The 20,455-nt window shown below is 37.4% G+C and overlaps 1 protein-coding gene across 3 annotated transcripts in view; it reads right to left on the bottom strand.

The window, feature by feature from the left end:
- Positions 1 to 20,455, bottom strand: part of LOC126174880 (inositol hexakisphosphate kinase 2-like) — a 94,556-nt gene that overhangs the window by 14,797 nt on the left and 59,304 nt on the right. For all 3 annotated transcript variants that reach the window (XM_049921297.1, XM_049921298.1, XM_049921296.1), the window contains exons 4-6: positions 17,851 to 17,953; positions 15,589 to 15,826; positions 8,245 to 8,450 (exon numbers count right to left, since the gene is read on the bottom strand). In XM_049921297.1, coding sequence (XP_049777254.1) covers positions 8,245 to 8,450; positions 15,589 to 15,826; positions 17,851 to 17,953 — 547 coding nt within the window. The remainder of the gene's footprint in view (positions 1 to 8,244; positions 8,451 to 15,588; positions 15,827 to 17,850; positions 17,954 to 20,455) is intronic.

Consider the following 20,455-nt stretch of genomic DNA (forward strand, 5'->3'; position numbering starts at 1 on the left):
GGATGCACTTTAAGGTTATTTGCAGATGATGCAGTTCTTTATACTAAAGTAGCAATGCAAGAAGATAGTAAGAATTTGCAGAATGACCTGCTGATAATTGATGAATGGTGCAGACTCTGGCAGTTGACCCCGAATGTAAATAAATGTGACATATTGCGCATACATAGGAAAAGAATTCCACTACTGTACAGCTACACTATTGATGACAAACAGCTGGAGACAGCATCTGCTGTAAAACATCTAGGCATAACTATCCCGAGCAGCCTTAAGTGGAATAACCATATAAAACAGATAGTGGGAAAGTAGACACCAGACTCAGATTCATAGGAAGAATCTTAAGGAAATATAACTCATCTACGAAAGAAGTGGCTTATAAGGCGCTTGTTCACCTGATTCTTGGGTACTGTTCATCTATCTGGGATCCCTATCAGGTAGGGCTGATAGAGGAGATAGAGAAGATCCAATAAAGAGTGGCGTGTTTCATCACAGGATCGTTTAGCTAGCGAGAGAGCATTACAGAGATGCTGAACAAACTCCACTGGCAGACATTACAAAGAGACGCTGTGCATCACGGAGAGATTTACTGCTGAAATTCCAGGACAGAACTTTTCAGGAGGAGTCAAACAACATATTCCCACATACATCTCGTGTATTGACCATGAGGAGAAAATTAGACATTAGAGCCAATACAGGGGCTTACTGACAATCATTCTTCCCACACACTATTCGTGAGTGGAACAGGGTTGGAGAGATCAGATAGTGGTACCCTCTGCTACACACCATTAAGTGGCTTGTGGAGTATGAGGTAGATGTAGAAGTGGTGCATTACAGTCATTTAATATAATGTAATTGGATAAATCAAAAAATCTAGTCACCAAGTGGCAGCAGGAGGAAACACACATAAAAGAAGGTTTATTTATGCAAGCTTTCGGAGCCAGTGGTGCCTACTTCCGGCAGAAGGGTTTAAGAGGAGGAAGAGTGTTTAAAGGAAAGGACAAAAGGAAAAGGGGTAATTTTCGAAAAGTCACCCTGAACTGTGGGTCAGGGGAGACTTACCAGATGGGATAAGAATGATAGACTTTCCTTTCCTTTCCTCTCATTCTGACCCTCAGTTCTGGTGACTTTTCCAAAATCTACCCTTTTCCTAAACCTCTCCTATCCTTTTCCTTCAACCCTCTTCCTTCCCCTTCAACCTTTCTGTCGGAAGAAGGAGCCACTGGCTCCAAAAGCTTGCATAATTACTACCTTCTTTTATGTATGTGTTCTCCTGCCTCCACTTGGCGAGTCGATTTTTTTTATCTATCCAGTTACATTACATTTTCAAAAATTGATTTTTTCAGTCATGTTTAAATTAGATATCCTGATAAAGTCAATCAAAACCAGTTCCAGAACAATTATATTTAGTAGTGATATTAATTTTGTCTTAGAGATTCATCAATTGTTGAAATGATTTCTCTATTAGGTATTCTTTGAGAACTTTTTTGAATTTGGGCAATTGTTTATGAAGAAATACAATCCACACTGCAAGTGCATTAAACAGCTTAATGTTGAACTATTAAACTCCTTTTTGAAGCGGATCAAGACTTTTTAATTCAATGTGTTGACTATTTTTGTTCTTGTGTTGTAGCAATGATATCTGCTGTTGTCTTTGTACAGAGAAAAGTTGTTACAGATAGAATAAGGACAAAATTATGAAAAGGATAAACTGCTACTCACCATATAGAGAAATTGTTGAGTCGGAGACAGGCACAACACAAAGACTACTAAACATGAAAGAAAGAAAGAAGAAGAAAGGATCACCATCTTTCAAAAAAGGTACTTGAAAGAGTGCATATGGTGGACATCACTCATTATAAGAAAGTAGCCAAAGGAGGAAGTCTTAATGGTATAAGAACCAGTAGTGCAAATGCTGCTGAGCTAAGCCTTTTACAAATATGAATACTGTGGGTTGACCAGTTACTATTAGTGTCTACACAAGCACCCAGGAATTTTGTATCCTCAACTTTCTATACTGATTGATCTCTACATTTTATTTTAATTTCTTTGGTGTCTTTTGTGATGTATGGAATCTCATATAATGAGTTCTATCTGCATAGAGTGAGAGAGCATTTGTAGAAAACCAGTTTAAGGTTACAATGAAAACTCTGTTTGCAGTTTGTTCAAAATTGTTATCTGACAACTCATAAATCAGAATTGTAGAATCATCTCCAAAATGATAAATTTACTTTTAGTATGGGTCAAAGTGGGAGGTCATTAATGAAAATAAGAAATAGCAGTGGACCTAAAACAGAGCCTTGTAACACACCACAACTTAAGGTGTTCCACTAACATGAACCATGTTTTCCAGATGAACTGTTCAGCTTTACTATCTGCTTTTGATCCTTTAGATGTGACAGAAGCCATGAACTGACAGCAATATTTAAATTGTAATACTCTGCCATTTTAAAAAGCATGTGATGGTTTATACCAGGGGAGGCCAAGACTTCAGCTTGTGAGTAGCACTCAGTCTCGTTACCCACTTGCCCCACCACTACTATATTCTGTCTGAGCATAAAGAGAGAGAAACTGTGAACATGCCACATTTTAATGGCAATGCAGTTGCACTGCACACAACTTGGTTTTATATTTTAAATTTCTGAACAACATAGATCACAAATTTAACAAATTTTCAGTGTTATTTATTTTTGGCATGCTGAATCATGACTTATTTAGCTTCATAATCTAAAAGAGGTCTTTCACACACACATGTTGACTGAAATATTGTAGCACTTCTACAACCACATTATGGAGACGTAGAAATTGTACCCGAGTAAAGCAATATAGATAACCTGGACAGCTTTAACATGAGAGGATTTGTCTTTAAAATGGGAATTACATTACAGATCAATCAGTTCCATCTGCACATGCACAGCGGCACTTTCTACCGAAATGGTAAATGGTCTTGAAAGCAAATGTTAGATTAACTGCATCCTCAAAATGTTTAGGAAACTGTCCTTGTAATTCTTTCAAAGCCACAATGAATTCTTTAAAACTTATATTTTCTTCCACGCCATTGAGTTTAGAGAACTGGACTGTGTTTATCACAATGTGTTTCACAATGTGATTTTCTTTTTAAATGCATCCCCATCAAATAAGAAAGAAGTTGCTCCTCACCTTGCAATGTCTTACTGTGAGCAGAATGCAGTCAATTCAACTTTAAATGTGAGGTCTACAATTCACTACGGATGTTCTAATTTTTCTTCCTGCAGTGCTTTTTCCTTTGTAAATTCAACAATAGCAGTATTTAAATTAAAAAAAAAATGTTCCAGGAAAACCCTCTGACTTAATCAATGCACTTTATAGTAACATACTAAGCCTCCATACTCTTCTTTCTTCAACGAAAGGCAAACAGTGCAGACACTATGATTCTGCTGAAATGAAGTGAGTCATGTCAACTGAAAAATGCCACACCATGATACTAAATGAAATGTCATGCTGTAGCAGGTCTTCCAAGAATGGCTGAGCAAAGCTGAGACAGGCTGAACCTTGGATACCTGTTGCAGACTTTTTTTTTTTTTTTTTTGCTGGTGAATTCCAAAACTAGATAGTTAAAAGAGAATATTGCTTGTTCAGTACAAAGACCAGAATGAAAATTCAAACTGACTTTTACTGAGGATAGTGTGGAAACTTGGATGATTGGCAATCATTCAGTGGATGAATTTTCAAGAATTTTTGAAAAGATAGTTAAAAAGTAGGTTGGGTGACAGTCTGTGACATTTCTTTTATCGCCTTTCTTAAGAAGGGGTGTCACTACAGCCTGTTTTAGTCCATCGGGAACAAATCCTCCTTACAGAGATGTATTGAATATGTTGCATATAACTGGTCTTACACATTTATAACAACATTTCACTATCTTATTAGAAATATTGTTCACACCAACAGAATTTTTATTTTTTATTGACTTAATTATTCTTTCATCTCATTCACTGCAATAGCAGGTTGCTACTAGCTTTCGGTAGAAGAACCACTGCTTTGTCCACACAAGAGTCTTTACAGTTCCCTGTTTTTCAGTATTTCCCATTATATCACATTCCAAATGCCTTTCATTTTGTTTCCTGTAGTTAGCCATGATTTATTGTCAGCTCCTATTTGACTTTTTAATTATTTTGAGAAAGATAGTTCAAAAAGATACATGGATTCATTTAAAAACATATACATATCATCTGTATTGTGGAAAACTGGACTCCAGTGCCTCTCTTGCAGGCTGTAGCTGAAATTTTTAGAGGTCTCATCATTTATTGTCCTCAAATATTTTCAAGAACATACAGAACTTAAATGAAATGAAAGCCATGCTCTGTGTAGTGTTTTCAGTGCAATAGAGCATTTTATGGCACTCACACTGGAGTATACACCTGCTGCATTCATTCTTCTTCTTCTTCTTCTGCTTTTACGGCCTCATTGGACCACTTCAGTCAATCATTTCTGGGCCTCTTCTTTGGTATTTTCCCCTTCCGAGTGGCCCAGTATCTCTTCATTCGTTCCGATGATTTTCGTCGTTCCTCATCTGTAAATACCCTTTTCATTGTATGTCGTTTGTCAATTTTTGGTTTAAATCTTATTTCTGTGTCCCTCAACTTCTTTAAATTTGGCGTTTTGTTCTGCAAATCATCCAGAGTTATTTCCAGTTCTTCCATATCCTCTCTTATTTCCTTAAGCCATCCTCCTTGTTGTTTCAAATTCCAGAGTTTCTCAATAATTTTCCTTGATACTCTGGTTTCTGGTGTCCTCAGAATGTGACCACAAAAAGAGATCCTTTTCTTTCGTATAGTATCGGTGATGGGCTCCAGTTCTCTGTATACCACTTCATTTGGAACTATCCGCCATTGCCCAGCTTTTTGATATTTCTTATTTATGCATGTTCTAGCAATTCTTCTCTCTACTTTTAAAATTTTGTCAATTCTGTTTTTCTGGGTGACTTTAAAAAGAGTTTCACTTCCGTATGTAACCTCTGGTTGAACCACCGTCTTGTAATGTTTTAATTTTGTTTTAATTGATAGACATTTTTTATTGTACGTAGACCATATTAGTTTTTGAGCTTTTATCATTTTATTAGTTCTTGCTCGCCATGCAGGTTTCTCGTCCAATTTATGTGTTATAATTTCACCCAGGTATTTAAATTGTTTCACTATTTTAATTTCCCTATTGTTCACTGTGATGTGATCTATTACAGGTGGATCAATTACCATTATTTCAGTCTTTTCAAATGATTCATTATTATTATTATTATTATTATATTCATTATTATACTGTTTAGCCCATAAATCGCTTGGTTGATTTCAGATCTGTCATACCAATAGGGAACAGCATGTACTATGAATTTGGTATTACTACATACTGGAAACAGTTTTTCTCCAATAACTTTGACATTGTTTCCATTTATAAGAATGTCATACACTCCATTATATTTCCAATTTAAAGATATTGCAGAGAGGTTTACAGCATCCTTGCGTATTTGGATAGATGAGATTGAAGTTTGTGTCGGGAGAAATAGAATGGGAATGCACCAGACTACAAAAGTATATTAAAAGCACAGGTAGCCCTGATAAGATGTTCAACAGCAAAAGACAGACAGAAATTTATGAAGTGTATTTCGTATTACTGACAACACAAATCACACACAAATTCACACTTATCAACTGTTGTGGCCAACAAATCTTTCTGGTTACCTTCATGTATTTTCACCTCCTTCCTTTACACTCCATAATCTTTGCAACTGCTGTCTACTTATATAAGGGGCATTCAAAAAGAAATGAGCTGAGTCTGGAATGTGCAAACCGGTGCCAGGAGAGCAATATCGTGGCATGTGTAATGAGGTGTGGTTCTGACCAGAGCGTCGAAGTTCACAGCCCATCGCTAGAGGGCACGCGTGCACATCACGTGACTATACACAGCTAGCAGCAGCATGTATCAATTGTCCGACACTGCCAGTTGCAGACTATGCTGACGTTGTTCTTTGACTAAGATGGCCCCCTCCTGATTCACTTCCTGCAGCACGGGACGACAGTGAATGCCCAGCGTTACTCGCAAACCTTGTCCACCCTTTGCCAAGCGATCAAATCAAAACGACTAGGTAATTTCACCCATGGGGTCATTCTGCTCCACGAAAATGCAAAGCCTCATACAGCCAACACAGTTGCACCACTCTTGCAGAAATTCAAATGGGAGGTTCTCGGCCACCCCCCATACAGTCCGGACATCTCTCCCTGTGATTATGCCATTTTTGGTCCCTTTAAAAAGGCTCTGAGGGGCAAAAAATTCACCTCAGATGACAACGTCCAGCTGCACATGCAGAACTGGTTAACATCGCAGCCCCGGGAATTTTATGAGACAGCCATTCACCACCTTGTGTCAAAGTGGGACAAGTGTCTCAACAGCCAGGGTCAATACTTCTAACATACAGGTACTGGTTTCTGTAATTATGCCTCCAGCTCATTTCTTTTTGAATGCTCCTTATATGTTGTTGTTGTTGTTGTTGTTGTTGTTGTTGTTGTTGTCTTCAGTCCTGAGACTGGTTTGATGCAACTCTCCATGCTACTCTATCCTGTGCAAGCTTCTTCATCTCCCAATACGTACTGCAGCCTACATCCTTCTGAATCTGTTTAGTGTATTCATCTCTTGGCCTCCCTCTACGATTTTTACCCTCCACGCTGCCCTTCAGTACTAAACTGGTGATCCCTTGATGCCTCAGAACATGTCCTACCAACCAATCCCTTCTTCTTATCAAGTTGTGCCACAAACTCCTCTTCTCCCCAATCCTATTCAATACTTCCTCATTAGTTACGTGATCTACCCATCTAATATAACAAGGGGAAAAAAGCCTTGCACTTAGCACATCTGTGCCAAATGAATGTAACTAGTAAACAATAAGACAGCAAAATACATTCCTTGTGCAGTTTGTATGAGGCAGGAGAAAATAACCAACAGTACAACTGAATTTTTCAATTTTCCTCGAGTTGTGATTTCATTCTGGTATTCCATTTTCTTTATAGGTGCAGTTGATTTGATCCATCGCTTTTACAAATATCTCCATTTCTAACAAATAATAGAATGGAGTGATGACCTTAATTTATTAGATCATCAAAACTGCATGTAAAGTTGCTATATTGTAGATAGATTTGAATTTTCCACACTTGTTGAATATAATTTAAGTCTGGCAAAATTGTCAATATGAGTCAACTGGGTTAGCCTACACAAAATGGAATTTGTCACGATTCTGTGTTTGTCAATCAAATGATTTAAAATTCATTCTTCATCAAAGCAAAAGAACACATCTAAAACTTTCCTGGTGTATAAATGGTTCTCTGAAACTCTGTGCAAACTGTCAAATGTCAGTAACTTCTGCCACAAAAAAAGTTAATGACATCCGGCATTTCACCCAAAATTTCATGGAACAAAAAGAACACACTATAGAAACTAGCAACACATGTTCCATAAATGTATGTATTATTGAGTCCTACATATTTACGGTGAATTTAACAAATTTGCTTCCTGCACTGAGCACAAACTTCAACATCATTTCAAATTTACACACTGTTTTATGTGTCTTAAACATTAGGTTTTTCTTCTCAAGCTTAGACATTAGACTAAAAAAACCTGACAAAAATTGCACTAACAAATCTACATACATAGTCTGTAATCTACTGAAGTGCATGGCAGAGGGTAGCATGGTACCACATGTTAGGGTTTTCTTTCCTGTTCCAGCAGCATATAGAGTGCAGGATAAACACCACCTTTCATGCCTCTTTGAGCACTGTAATTGTGTAGCCTAATCTTATCTTCACAGACCCTATGGGAGTGATATGAAGGAGTCTGAAGCACATTTATAGATTCTTTAGAGAATACTGGTTCTTGAAACTCAGTAAGGTGGCTTTTGTGGGGTAACTGGCTTCCATCTTCAAGCTTCTGCCAACTCCAGTTTTTCAGAATTTCCATGACATCTGTGGTAAACTGTTTTGCCCTTCTCTGAATACTGCCCCTCTTATAATTACTATGTATAATTTTTTGTCATTTAAATATTAACTTCTGCATGCAGTCTTATATTTTGTACACCAATTCAAAGCAAAACATAAATCAATCACTTTAAATACTTATAGAAATATTTATACTGCATTAAGGCAGCAATATTTTATGAAGTCAGTAAATGTAAAAATATTTACCTTTCTTCATAGTTAATTTTCTACAAAAGTACTCAGTTATACTGCTTACCATGAGTAGAAACGGAAGCTGGTTTGTTGCTCAATGGCTCGCCTTAATTCTGCAAGTCTTGTCAATACCCTGCGTATCACGCCAACTCGCAAATGGAACCCATTATGGAAGAAGCGGTATAGGGCACCTTTGAAGCCTTCTTCATCAAGCTCACGCCCCCAGTATTTGTCACGTTTAATATACTGATCTGCATCAGCCTGGTAAACCTAAAAAAATGAGGCAATATGTTATGATGATTGAAATTAGCTTATCTCAGTTAAATTGCTCTGAGGATAAATTTTACAAGATTAGTACTTTCAATTTTTCTTCTTGTCTTTTCTGTAGTGGTAAAAAATTTAAATGGAAGTGTTGCTAATAACTGGATGCTGGAGAGAAACACAAAAAAAGAGTGTTGGATTCAAGAGGGCACTTCGCATCCGATAGCCAAAAGAAAGATGTTAAAGCAACAGTGTGGAAAAGCTGAAGATCAAGAAGACTTCAAATAGCTAGATGAAAATATGCTGAACTAGACCATCAAGTCAAAAGCAGTTGTAGAGCTGACAAAAAATAATGGTTCAAACAGAACAAGAGAGAGGCACAAAATGCCCCCTCTCAAAATAACACCCGGACATTATAGAGTACTCTCAAGAACATACTGGAGCCCACAGTTCTTCAAATGGCCCCATAAATGATAAAAATGGCAATCTTCTACTTATAAAAGATGAACAGGCTGCCCAACGCGTACTTGAAAGAAACCTTAAACCATCACAATCCATCTAATACTTGGAACTTCAAAAATTATCCAAAAATGCAAGAGCTGATGGTAAAAACATGATATCGCAAAAGCAGAGGTATGTGCAGCAGTCACAACACCTAAAAACAATAGAGCTGATGGTATGGATGAAATTTCAGTTGAAAATCTGAAATATGGAAGTGTGGGTTTTACTCAGCACCTTACTAAACTGTACAATACCTGCTGACATACAAGGCATGTTGCAGATGTCTGGAGGAAATCTAACTGAACGTACAAATTGGAGAGGTGTCACATTTCTCTTGGTGCCAGGCAAAATCTTTTGCCTCATTCTTCTAAAAAGGATATAAACAGCAGCAGAATTGTCAACTACGAGAAGAATGGGCTGGCTTTCGAACTAGGAGATCACGCACCAAGCAAATATTTATTCTACAAAATGTAAAAGAACAGTTTACAGTATTCAATTGCTCACTGAACCTAAACTTCACTGATTTTAAGAAAGCGTTGGACAATATACCCCAATAATCAGTGTGGAACAGTGTAAGCCTTCATGGAATTCCTGATCATCTCACTGATGTTTTCAGAAGCCTGTACCTAGATTACAATTGCTGTATATGAACAGAAGATGGAAACACCACTTTATTTAGTATTCTGACAGGCATACAATTTGTCACCATTTCTTTTCATTTTAGTGATAGATTTCATAATGAAAAGAGCTGTGGGCAACTCCAACAAGGAAATATGTTTGAATGAGCAATCTAGGCTCATAGATCCAGATTTTGCTGATGACATTATTCTTCGAGCAGAAACACCACAAAGTTTGCAACTAAAGTCAACCAAGCTGGATGAAATGGCCAGCTCTCTGGGGTTAAAAGTAAGTATTGATAAAATGTAGACAATGTTCATTTAAAGAGGAAATTTATCTACTCAAATTATAGTGCAACAAGAGGTACCACAAGATATCGACCAATTTTCATATCTCGACAGCCTTATCTGTAATAACAGAGAGTTAGATGCAGACAACACCAGCAGAATGGGTAATGTTCTGCAGTCTTCCAATGAATGTGATCCATATGATAATTAGACTACGTAAGTATGTCCACAAAGCTTCTGCCATACTCCTCTATCAACTTACCAATGGCCATATAGGCATGTGAAATCTGGAAAACAACAGCAAAAAATCAGCACACAAGCTCTATGCTTTCAAGGCAAATTTTGAAGGACAGCTATAACGACCATGTTTGAAATGATGAAATGCTGAGAAGAAGTGATCTACACAGTCTCTGTAAAATCGTTGCTGAAAGAAGACTGCAGCTTCCGGTATATGTTATATACATGAGAGATGTAAGAAACTTCAAATCAGCACTTTTGTGGAAACAAATGGATGGATACAGAAGAGGAGGAAGACCTCGTAACACCTGGAAACAAACTTTTGCAAAGGGAGTTCAATGCAAGGGAAAGAAGTTGAAAACCTGGCAGCTGATCGAATTTGCTGGAGGAAACCTGTTATCTAATATACTGCCTGGCACTGTAGGAACTAAGTATAAGTAAGTACTCTCAATATGAAGACCTACACTGATTTGGTCATACATCAAACCCACAAGAAGGCATAAGGAAGAATAAAATAAATTTTACTGTGTCACTGGTGTTGCAGTGAGAGACTGTTCAGGTATAGAATTAAATACTATAACACACTACAGCAACATAATGCTAATTTATTATTACTAACAAGAAAAATCATATCTGGACCAGTAATCTGACTGGATTCAGTATTTCCTAGGTTCTTAAAGGGGTGAAGCTGTCAGATGTAGAAGTAGGAGTATCCCAACTGAGTGTTATATAAATGATCTGGGCTGTAACATCTGAAGCTTAATGAGTTTGTGATATATAGGGAAGTTGCAGCACAAGAAAACTATACAGGCTGTATATGCGGCCAAGGAAAAAAAAATTCCCCGATTTTTCCCAGATTTACTGGTTAAAAATACATTTTCTCCTGAGTGGAAATACACTTTCTCCATGTTAAATATACTTTCCACTGGAACTGTAAAGCTTATCAATCCTTTGAATGGTTATGGTTTTATACACTGGTGTAGAATTTCCCAGAAATTTAGAAAACGGAACTCAGGGGAGAAACATGCATTTTTTCAAGATCTTTGATGTGCAGTAACATGTACGCTGCATATTTTCGTATTACTAAAGTTGAAATTCAAATTCCACAAAACACCACATGTTACTTTCCAAAGGACTGAAATCGAGATTGCAATGCACTTTTGTAGACCTCACATCACATGATCTCGCCAGCCGATGACAGCGGATATTCAGAGCATAAGACGTGATGTAGTCCGCCAATAGCAACATCACTATTAAGTAGCACAAACACACAAATAGGAAAAGTTAATGGTTTAAATTAATATACATAGTGTTGTTACAAGAAAAGCAAAGCTTTCACGTATAATATTGGTCTCCAAGATTAATAAACTGCAAGAGAAGCTAACCTTCCACATAAAATATTGATCTTTTTTTGTGCATGTTACACTTTAAGATAAATCTCATGAATGTGCCAAGAAAATTTTTTAATAATGACATAAATGTCTGATCTTTTGGGCTCTAAAATTCTTCTAAATGGCTCATCATCAAAGAGTTGATTTTTAAATAAGAGTCAAACAATCTGTGATTTAAGAAATTCATCATACATTCTCGCACATAGTTCATCTTGAGTAAAAGGAAATTTACTTTGAAAGTAACTTTTCAAACCACCATTCGCAATATTTGTCTGTGACCTGTTAGAAACAGGTTTGATCCAGCAGTTGCCAGAGAGTGCCAGGTAACAGGCATCACAGCGCTTGTGCAGCTATGATGACGAAGGAAGCCGGTATGTTCGTATGTGTAAAACATTAAAAGATCTTACATTACGTGATAAAAGACATAAGACATCAGAGGATACTCCAAGAGCGTCAGAATTTTGTGAATCACACTAAAATGCATAATTTGGCTTAAAGCGCACATTCATATATTGAGATTCCCAATGAAGTATAGGCCTCGACCTGATATTAAGCTTTTCTGTGTGGCTTTCGAGATGTAAATCTGTTTGGAGTACAAGTGCTGTATCATCTCATGTTTGGTTCTTTATTATTGCATAATGCCATACGTGCTAGACAATGAAAACGTGCACTTGAAACGCAGCGAACAGTTGAAACTAGCCAATAGTGTGGAATTAGACACTTCAAATTGACTGCCTCAGTGAAAAGATTAATACAAGCCAAATTTCTGTAGCAAACTGACACAAAAAACTTCATTGCTCTGCAAGGCGATTCTACTAATATTACATTTTAGCCTTCCGTAATTACGTGACTGTATTTTAATTAACTTGATAGCTCCCAGTCACTCTGTTCTTTTTTTAATTGATGTGAGAGCAGTAAACTAAGAGGAAACAGCAAAATCACTAAATGTAAGCCTGTGTTATATGGAGACTACCCACCTCCTCACTACAACACAGATTGCTCTGTGCATTAGCCCCAGATTTACAATATTTCTGAACAGGGGCAATACTAGACAGGTTTTTCCCAGATCTTCCGCGGGGTTGTATGCACCCTGACTACAGCTAATAACAAGACAACTTGCACAGGACCGACACCTCATACACCGACCAGCAATTGGCCCTCAACATTAATGAAGTTAACATATTTAAAGTAAATAGGCAAAAAGACCAGTTTGTTTGATTACATAACAGGTAATAACTGGAAACAATAACAACTGTAAAATATGTAGGAGTTTGGAAAATGGACCAGTGGAATGACTGAACAAACTAAATTTCAGATAAACAGATGCCAGACTCCAATTCATTTTATGAATGCCAAGGAAACAATGTTATGAATCCTAAGGAAATATGCCTTATCTGTACAAGTAGCAGCTCACAAATCACTTGTTTGACTGATTCTTCAGTACTGGTTATCAGACTGAAAGCTTCCCTGTTATGGTTAACAGAGAAGATATAGAGGATCCAAAACAAGGCAGCTTTCATGACTGACTTGTTCAATTAAGTGTGAGTGTGTTCATCAAATTGCAGTTGCAGATATTACAATATAGGTTTACTGTTGAAATGCCACAAGTGTATCTTCCAAGAGGAGTAAGGCAACATGTTACTTCATGCTACAGACATCTCGGAAAATTACCATGATGGAACAAAATCAGAGAAATTCGAGATCATATGGAGTCTCACCAGCAGTCATTCTTCCCACAGAGGAGGAGGAGGAGGAGGAGGAGTGATGGAAATAATTATTGGCATCCAAAGTGTCCTCAACCGCAAACCATAACGAGGCTGTCAAGTTTGAAAGCCTACCTCCCAGGTAGCAAGGTACCTCCGGGCATAGGTGGGCAAACAGCTGGCATACTGGCAGCCAAGAAAATAGCCTACACAGCTGGATGGCACTGTCGAGCCAATAGGCTGCCTGTACTTGTCTATGGACACGCAGTGGCACTCTAGACCCCCCACCCCTCTCCAACCTCCCATTTTCTGGGGGTAGTGTTTTGTGTTGGAACAGGCTGCCGAAGGGTGATTTATGAAGCATAGAGGTATGGAGGTGCTCCTACACTGAAAGGTGTAGAACAAGATGAGCTGTAAACTGGTTTCAACAGGCTGGTTATACAATACTCAAGCAAATTCCACTGAGCCAACTTTGACTCTTTTTCTCATTGAAGTCCCTACTATATGAAATTTTCTTTCCTTTTTTTTTTTTTATAAAATATTTGTGAACTTTGAAGAAATGAACCTTATCATGAACTAAGAAAATATGAAACTGGTGGTGGTGGTGGTGGTTAGTGTTTAACGTCCCGTCGACAACGAGGTCATTAGAGACGGAGTGCAAGCTCGGGTTAGGGAAGGAAATCGGCCGTGCCCTTTTAAAGGGACCATCCCGGAATTTGCCTGAAACGATTTAGGGAAATCACGCAAAAACCTAAATCAGGATGGCCGGAGACAGGATTGAACCGTCGTCCTCCTGAATGCGAGTCCAGTGTGCTAACCACTGCGCCACCTCGCTCGGTAATATGAAACTCATAATAGTTAAATCCATAATGCTTGGTGGGAAAGAAGAAATGGAGAGAATGTGCCATAGAATTTAAAATAAAATAATGACAACACCAATATTAAGAAGCTGAGGTCGCTCAGTGGAATTGTGAATAAATAAGACAGAAGGCATTTAGTTCAGACATGAAACGTCTGTCTTATTATTAGCTGGTATTACCTGAAATTGTGAAGTATGAGAAGAAGTATCTTGAGAACTAGTTGAAAAACAAATCATTGTTGGAAATTAACAATGCACAGTACAAAGATCATATAAGCGAAAATAAATGCTCGCTGTACAGACAATAACACAACATTTTGGGGGTGATATTTGTAATATATTGACCCCAGACAACTAGAAAGCATATAACACTGTGGCTGACTTAAGAATATCCAGCTGTTTTCAGCAGTATTATTCAAAGTGAATGAAGACAGTATATACACACATGGTACACTGGCAATTTTATGGAAGTGATAGTGGAAGCTAGGTGTTGGGAACATGTGAACTTTAACTTGTGCGGGTACCCAACACTGTCAAGACACGATATCACTTGTGTGCCATGAACATCAGTGGAAACATTACTATTTACTGCTAGTAAAGTATGCAACCAGCCACAATACTTAATGCTGCATAGTTCAAAAAGATCCAGCATGGATGAAGTAACATTACTATTTACTGTGAACAGCCTGGAACACCTGCAAGGCTGGCCCAAAGCCATCAACAAACCACAATGGCCAATACAGAATCCTAATTTAATACAAAAATTATTTTGCATGTATTCTAAAAGACAGTTATATGGTTTCTACATTTCTCATGTTATGAAAGCTGTAGACTCATTGATGTCCCCCCAACAAATCTAAGAGCAGCAGGCAACACTGTATCCATGAACCTTCAGTGGACAGAAAGAGTGCAGTTTGGCCAAGTATGTTACAACAGCAATAGTGAACCACTAACGAGCAAATGAATTATAGTGCGGGCTCAGTAGGTCATTTATTTTGGCCTCAAAAAGGTCCTCTGCAGGTTGGGGATTGTTCTTTACAACCATTGGTGTTCTACTGTGTAACAGATTGGCTGCAGACTGTCTTAACATGGTCAGTTGATGGTAGTTAGTCTCAAGGTTTTTCACATATTCTCAAAATTATGGAATATTACTATCAGATAATGAAGCTGCTCGCAGAGTAAGTAATATCCAAACAGAATTTTACAAGTATCCTGAAGAAAGCATTCAAAGGACGGACAGTCCAGAAAGACAAAGACAAGGGTTAAATAAAAATGGGCTCAATTTTCCTTCATAATCTTACAGCCTTTGCTATGCCACTGTATTAAATTCAGTACCTGCTTTGGGCATTTGTCATGTTAGTGTACAAACTGATTCGTCACAGATTTTACACAAAAAAGGAAATAAAGAATGAACTATATATCAATTGTACTAAACTGTTAGCAGCAATAAGTGATTAAATTGTTAACTGACACACTGATAAACAAGCAATATAAGGGACGGATAACTGTCAATTGTCCATTATCCATTTGTGATTGAGATTTGCTCCTTACCTGCATACCGCAAAGGCGAACTCCAAGTGATGCAGAGGTACTTGCAGCACATTTAGCCATCTGCTTGCTACGTTTTTCAGCTGATGCATCATCCCCATGTTGCCTGGTACCCATTTTTAGGTCCAGAACACATGGATGTACAAACTGAGAAGTTATATTTTCCAGCAACAGAAAGCACTGTTTACAGCTATCTAATTTAACTGCCTCATCAGGACTGCTATTTCGCTGTACCTTCATCCTGAAAAAGCATCAGTTATGAAGTACACAAAATACTGGCATTTATGAACTTACAGAAGCTAGCATTTACTAAACTACAGAACCTAGTGGCTGAGGCAAAGTTTTAATTTGTTTTATAAATATTAATACAAGTACATTCTGCTGAAAGTCAGAACCCTCATCATAGCCATCCTTGATGTATCCATGCAACTAAAGCATGCTATGGACTACGTACAGTTCCTATAAGAAAATACACTAGCTACATTTTATTATAATTTTTGTGATAATTATATGCCAATGCATTCAGCAAAAATGTGTTACTAAAACTAAATAATAATAATAGGGCTCAAATATGACAAAACATGTGAGAATTCAATTGCTGCCGAGTTTCTTAAATGTGATTGTCCAAAGCGTTGTAGTTGAGATGGCATAAGAAGATCCCACAGCTTGCAACAATGTTGCCAGCTTTGAACCATGAAGTACAAATGGCTGCAGGTGAAAACAGTATTAGCTGACCACAACATTATTGCATCTAACAGTGAGGGCACTTCAGTCAGTTTATTGTGAGTTTTTATTATGATATTTCATGAGGACACGTTGAAACACGTGATAGTATATGCACAGCTGTATGATTTCATTCACAGTGTGATGTGTTTTCCTTAGTCACTACTGCACTAGTTTACTGTAACATCAAGGCATTTTTCCAGTGACAGTGATGTGAGGCCAATGCAATAATATCGTGCCCAGGTTGTATAGAGATGTGACAACACTGAGGCATTGCCATAGAGACATTTACAAAATCACATTACATGACTGGTTGAGGCAGGCGTGCGAAGCTGCCATACCCAGCCCTTTGCACCTATCAAGGATCCACTAATGCTGATTCAAACGTAGTACAGCAAGAGAGATTCTAACAGATTTAGTACACAAAAAGGTTCCCACATTTTGGGAGATATGCAGTCATTCAACTGTTCAACAGAAAAGGAGACAAAAGAAATGTTAATAGCTGCACAGACACGTAACTTTCTCCAGTTGCATACGAGATACCCCATAAAAAATGACAAAATATAATCTAAAGTCACATAAATCAGCATGTACCAAACAAGTTTCAAAAAGGATGTTATGCACAAAAAAACCTTCATCATTACAACTTAAAGTTCAATAAATTGCTAGAAAGCGTTTATTAAATGTTGGCACAACTCATCCCAAATTGAATCACTCTATGGCATGTGCAAGGTGCACTCCCATCACAAAGAGAAGAGATCTTGCATGTGCACCAAGCTCAAAAATCATTTCAATAGCAAAGATGGTGCATTTGTGGACAGTATTCTTACTTATTATGAAACCTGACTACATCATGTTGAGCCAGCTACAAAGGGTAAAGCATGCATTGGAAGCACCCTAAATCAACTTTCCATAAGAAATTCAAAATGCAACCATTAGCTGATAAGGTTCTGTTAACAATTTTTTGGACTTCCCATGGTACAGTTTTCTTTGACTTTTTGGAGGAGCAATGCAGTGTCATAGTCTGTACTACTCAGACATGAGTAAAAACAAACTCAAGCAACACTGAAGTGGAACTGCCAGAGTTGGCAGAGGAAACATGTGACGCTTCTTCTAGATAATGCTCAACCTCAAAAGTTGCAACAGATCCTGGAAATTTTAGATGAAACAATTTGGGATCTGCTACCTCATCACCCTTACAGCCTTAGACTTTTCAACAATGCCAGAAAATACTGAAAAAAGATTTCCCACAGACAGAGGCAGAAAATTATGAAAGCACAAAACACTCAAAAACAACACAACAATTAGGAAAGATGCAATTACAGCAGGACTATTGAAATGAACAGAACCAAAGATAAGACATCTAAAGAACAGTGCAGATTCCAAAAAGATTCACTCTAACTATACAATACATAGAAAGGGGAACAAACAAAATATCAGAAATTAAGATGTGTCACTGCCTTTATAAAGTAACTGATGGAGTACATAAATATGCATTTCAACACGAATCATAATACTTATTACATTTATGTGATCACTCACTTTAACACATCATCTCTCTTCCTCTTCGTTGGTCGTTGGTCCTCTCGGAAACTTGGACTATACTTTTTATCCAGCTTTATGGAACTGGTTGCTTGCATCACACCTGCAATACAAGCAATACGAACTCTGGTTATGACACTATCACAGTTTCTGTGTTTGCCTATCATATTGTGCATATGAACCGCAATACATTTCACCCCATAAATGTTTAGTAGCTTGTTATGGAAATGTGTCAGATCTCAGCCTACAGAACTGAACTCATAGTACTGCACTAATTTAATAAGTGCCAACTCATCACATTTGTACAACTAGACCAGAATGATTTTGAATGAAAACTAAATGGAAAGCTGCCTTTTAACAAAAAAATATTTTAATAAAAAAACATGAATTTAAAATTTAAGCTCTTGACAATTCTCTAAAAATACCTTTAAAAATTAATTCAAGCTCCTAAGGTAAGTGTTAACATATATCTAGCATGCATCATTTTTAAGCCCTGTGAGATGAGGCTGGATGACACTACTGAGTCTACTGTTTTTCTATGGAAAAATGGGTGCACAAAATGTGGGATCATCTTGAATCACCTGTCTCCCGTAATTTGGATTCACATGCCCTATTAGATTAGCAACAATTGTCAGCTATGACTTGAACACTATCTCTCTCTCTCACTCACTCCTGTGGGGTGTGTGTGTGTGTGTGTGTGTGTGTGTGTGTGTGTGTGTGTCACAATTCTGTAAACTGATCCACAAAATCACACGTATATAAAACACAACTACGTCAAAACTAAAGATCCTGTTTTAAACACACACAGGATGGGTTTGAATCAATGGAAAGAATTTGAAACCATGGTAGATCAAGAAACATGATTAGCAACAAACTGTAAATCTTATGATTTGGAAATGGAGGGGTCTTTTCATTACAGTATTTTTTTTGAGTCATCAGTCTTCTGACTGGTTGATGCGGTCCAGCACGATTTCCTTTCCTGTGCCAACCTCTTCATTTCAGAGTAGCACTTGCAACCTACATTCCCAATTATTTGCTGGATGTATTTCAACCTTTGTCTTCCTCTACAGTTTTTGCCCTTTATAGCTCCATCTAGCACCATTACAGCCATAGAGAAACAATGACAGGGAAAGAAAAAATATGGCAAGGAAAGGGAAACAGGGAATACACTTTATTGGAGTAAACAAAGAACAGAAGTAAAAGAGTGGCCAGAAAAACTACATCAAACAACAGTTTCTGACATAGCTACAGTTATCATCAATCCAAAGTTTGGTTTGAACACCACACCGCATCAACCTTTGAACAGACTTAACTAGCCAGCTCAACATGACCACCGAACCACAATTCAAACTGCCATTTACAAACGTTGCCAGAAGTGAAAGAACTGATATGTGGCGGACAAAAGTTCTATGACTGAGTGGGGATCAAACCCCAGACCTTTGGATCTGTAGTCTCTCATCTAACCACTGAGGCATAGCGTACTTTGACCTTTTAATCTGGGGTAAAATGAAGAAGCAGAAGAAATTATGTAAATAAAAACATAATGAGGAAACAGGAGAGTAAACGTGTCAAAATACTTTAATTGTGTGATTAGTAACACAGCAGTGTTACAGAAAAGCATTATATACCAGTATAAAACATTGGGGAGTCAACATACAGAGTTAGTTTTGAAAATGGAAGATGGGAAAAAAACAAAAACTGAAATGATGGCATGGCCGAGTGAAAAAACGAGGCAGCAGCACTGGAAAAATTAGGAAAGTGCGTACTGCGTACGAATAAACTGAGTTGAGTATTCCGACGATTAATATAACTGGCACACCTATTGAATATAAAAGACACATATGTTTAAATTTACAGAATTTTATGTTTTCCCAAATGGAAATGCAGACAATTAATATATTTCAAGTACTTCAATTCCTACATTTGTGATGATGTTTTGCGTGGCCAACACGAAGTTGTGTGGCTCTTAAGGAGGTTGATGATTAGAGTGTAGAAAGTTGTGAACCATTTGATTGTGAACTGATACATCACAGATGTGTTTTACTATGCATTATCCTATTCAGGAATTGCCTAAATGGTAGTGCAGTTGTAGTAAGTGAAAACAGATCAAAACATCTACCATGGAACGTCTATCAAGGTTTTCATTTCTTTCTCATGATTGTGAGCACTTTGTACATTTATTAATATTAAGATAATGTATGAGAACTACAAAAACAGTGTATGTTTCAACTAGTCACATGGTACACATAAGAAAACATGAAGCATATACTTCAACTATCAAATTATCCTTTAAAGGGTGGTTAATTTAATTTCCTTTTTCTTCCCCTTCTTTGCAGCTGTACAAGCTGGCAATCTCTTGTTGAAGATAAAGATTTCTGTATTCTTGTTAAGAGATCTGTCACAAATAATATCTAACTTTGATGAATGGGACATTACTTGCGGCCTGAGTTTACAATTACTTCCAAGAATTCTGTTTGAAACAAATATAACTCCACACAAAAATTAAATTCAGTGAATGCCAATGAAATTAATGGAAATTTAATATTAGACGCAAATACTGAGGCAAAACTTCGCTATCAAGTAAGTGATATGTATTCCTATCTAC

This window comes from Schistocerca cancellata, chromosome 3 (genome assembly GCF_023864275.1).
Source record: "Schistocerca cancellata isolate TAMUIC-IGC-003103 chromosome 3, iqSchCanc2.1, whole genome shotgun sequence".
Lineage (NCBI taxonomy): Eukaryota > Metazoa > Arthropoda > Insecta > Orthoptera > Acrididae > Schistocerca > Schistocerca cancellata.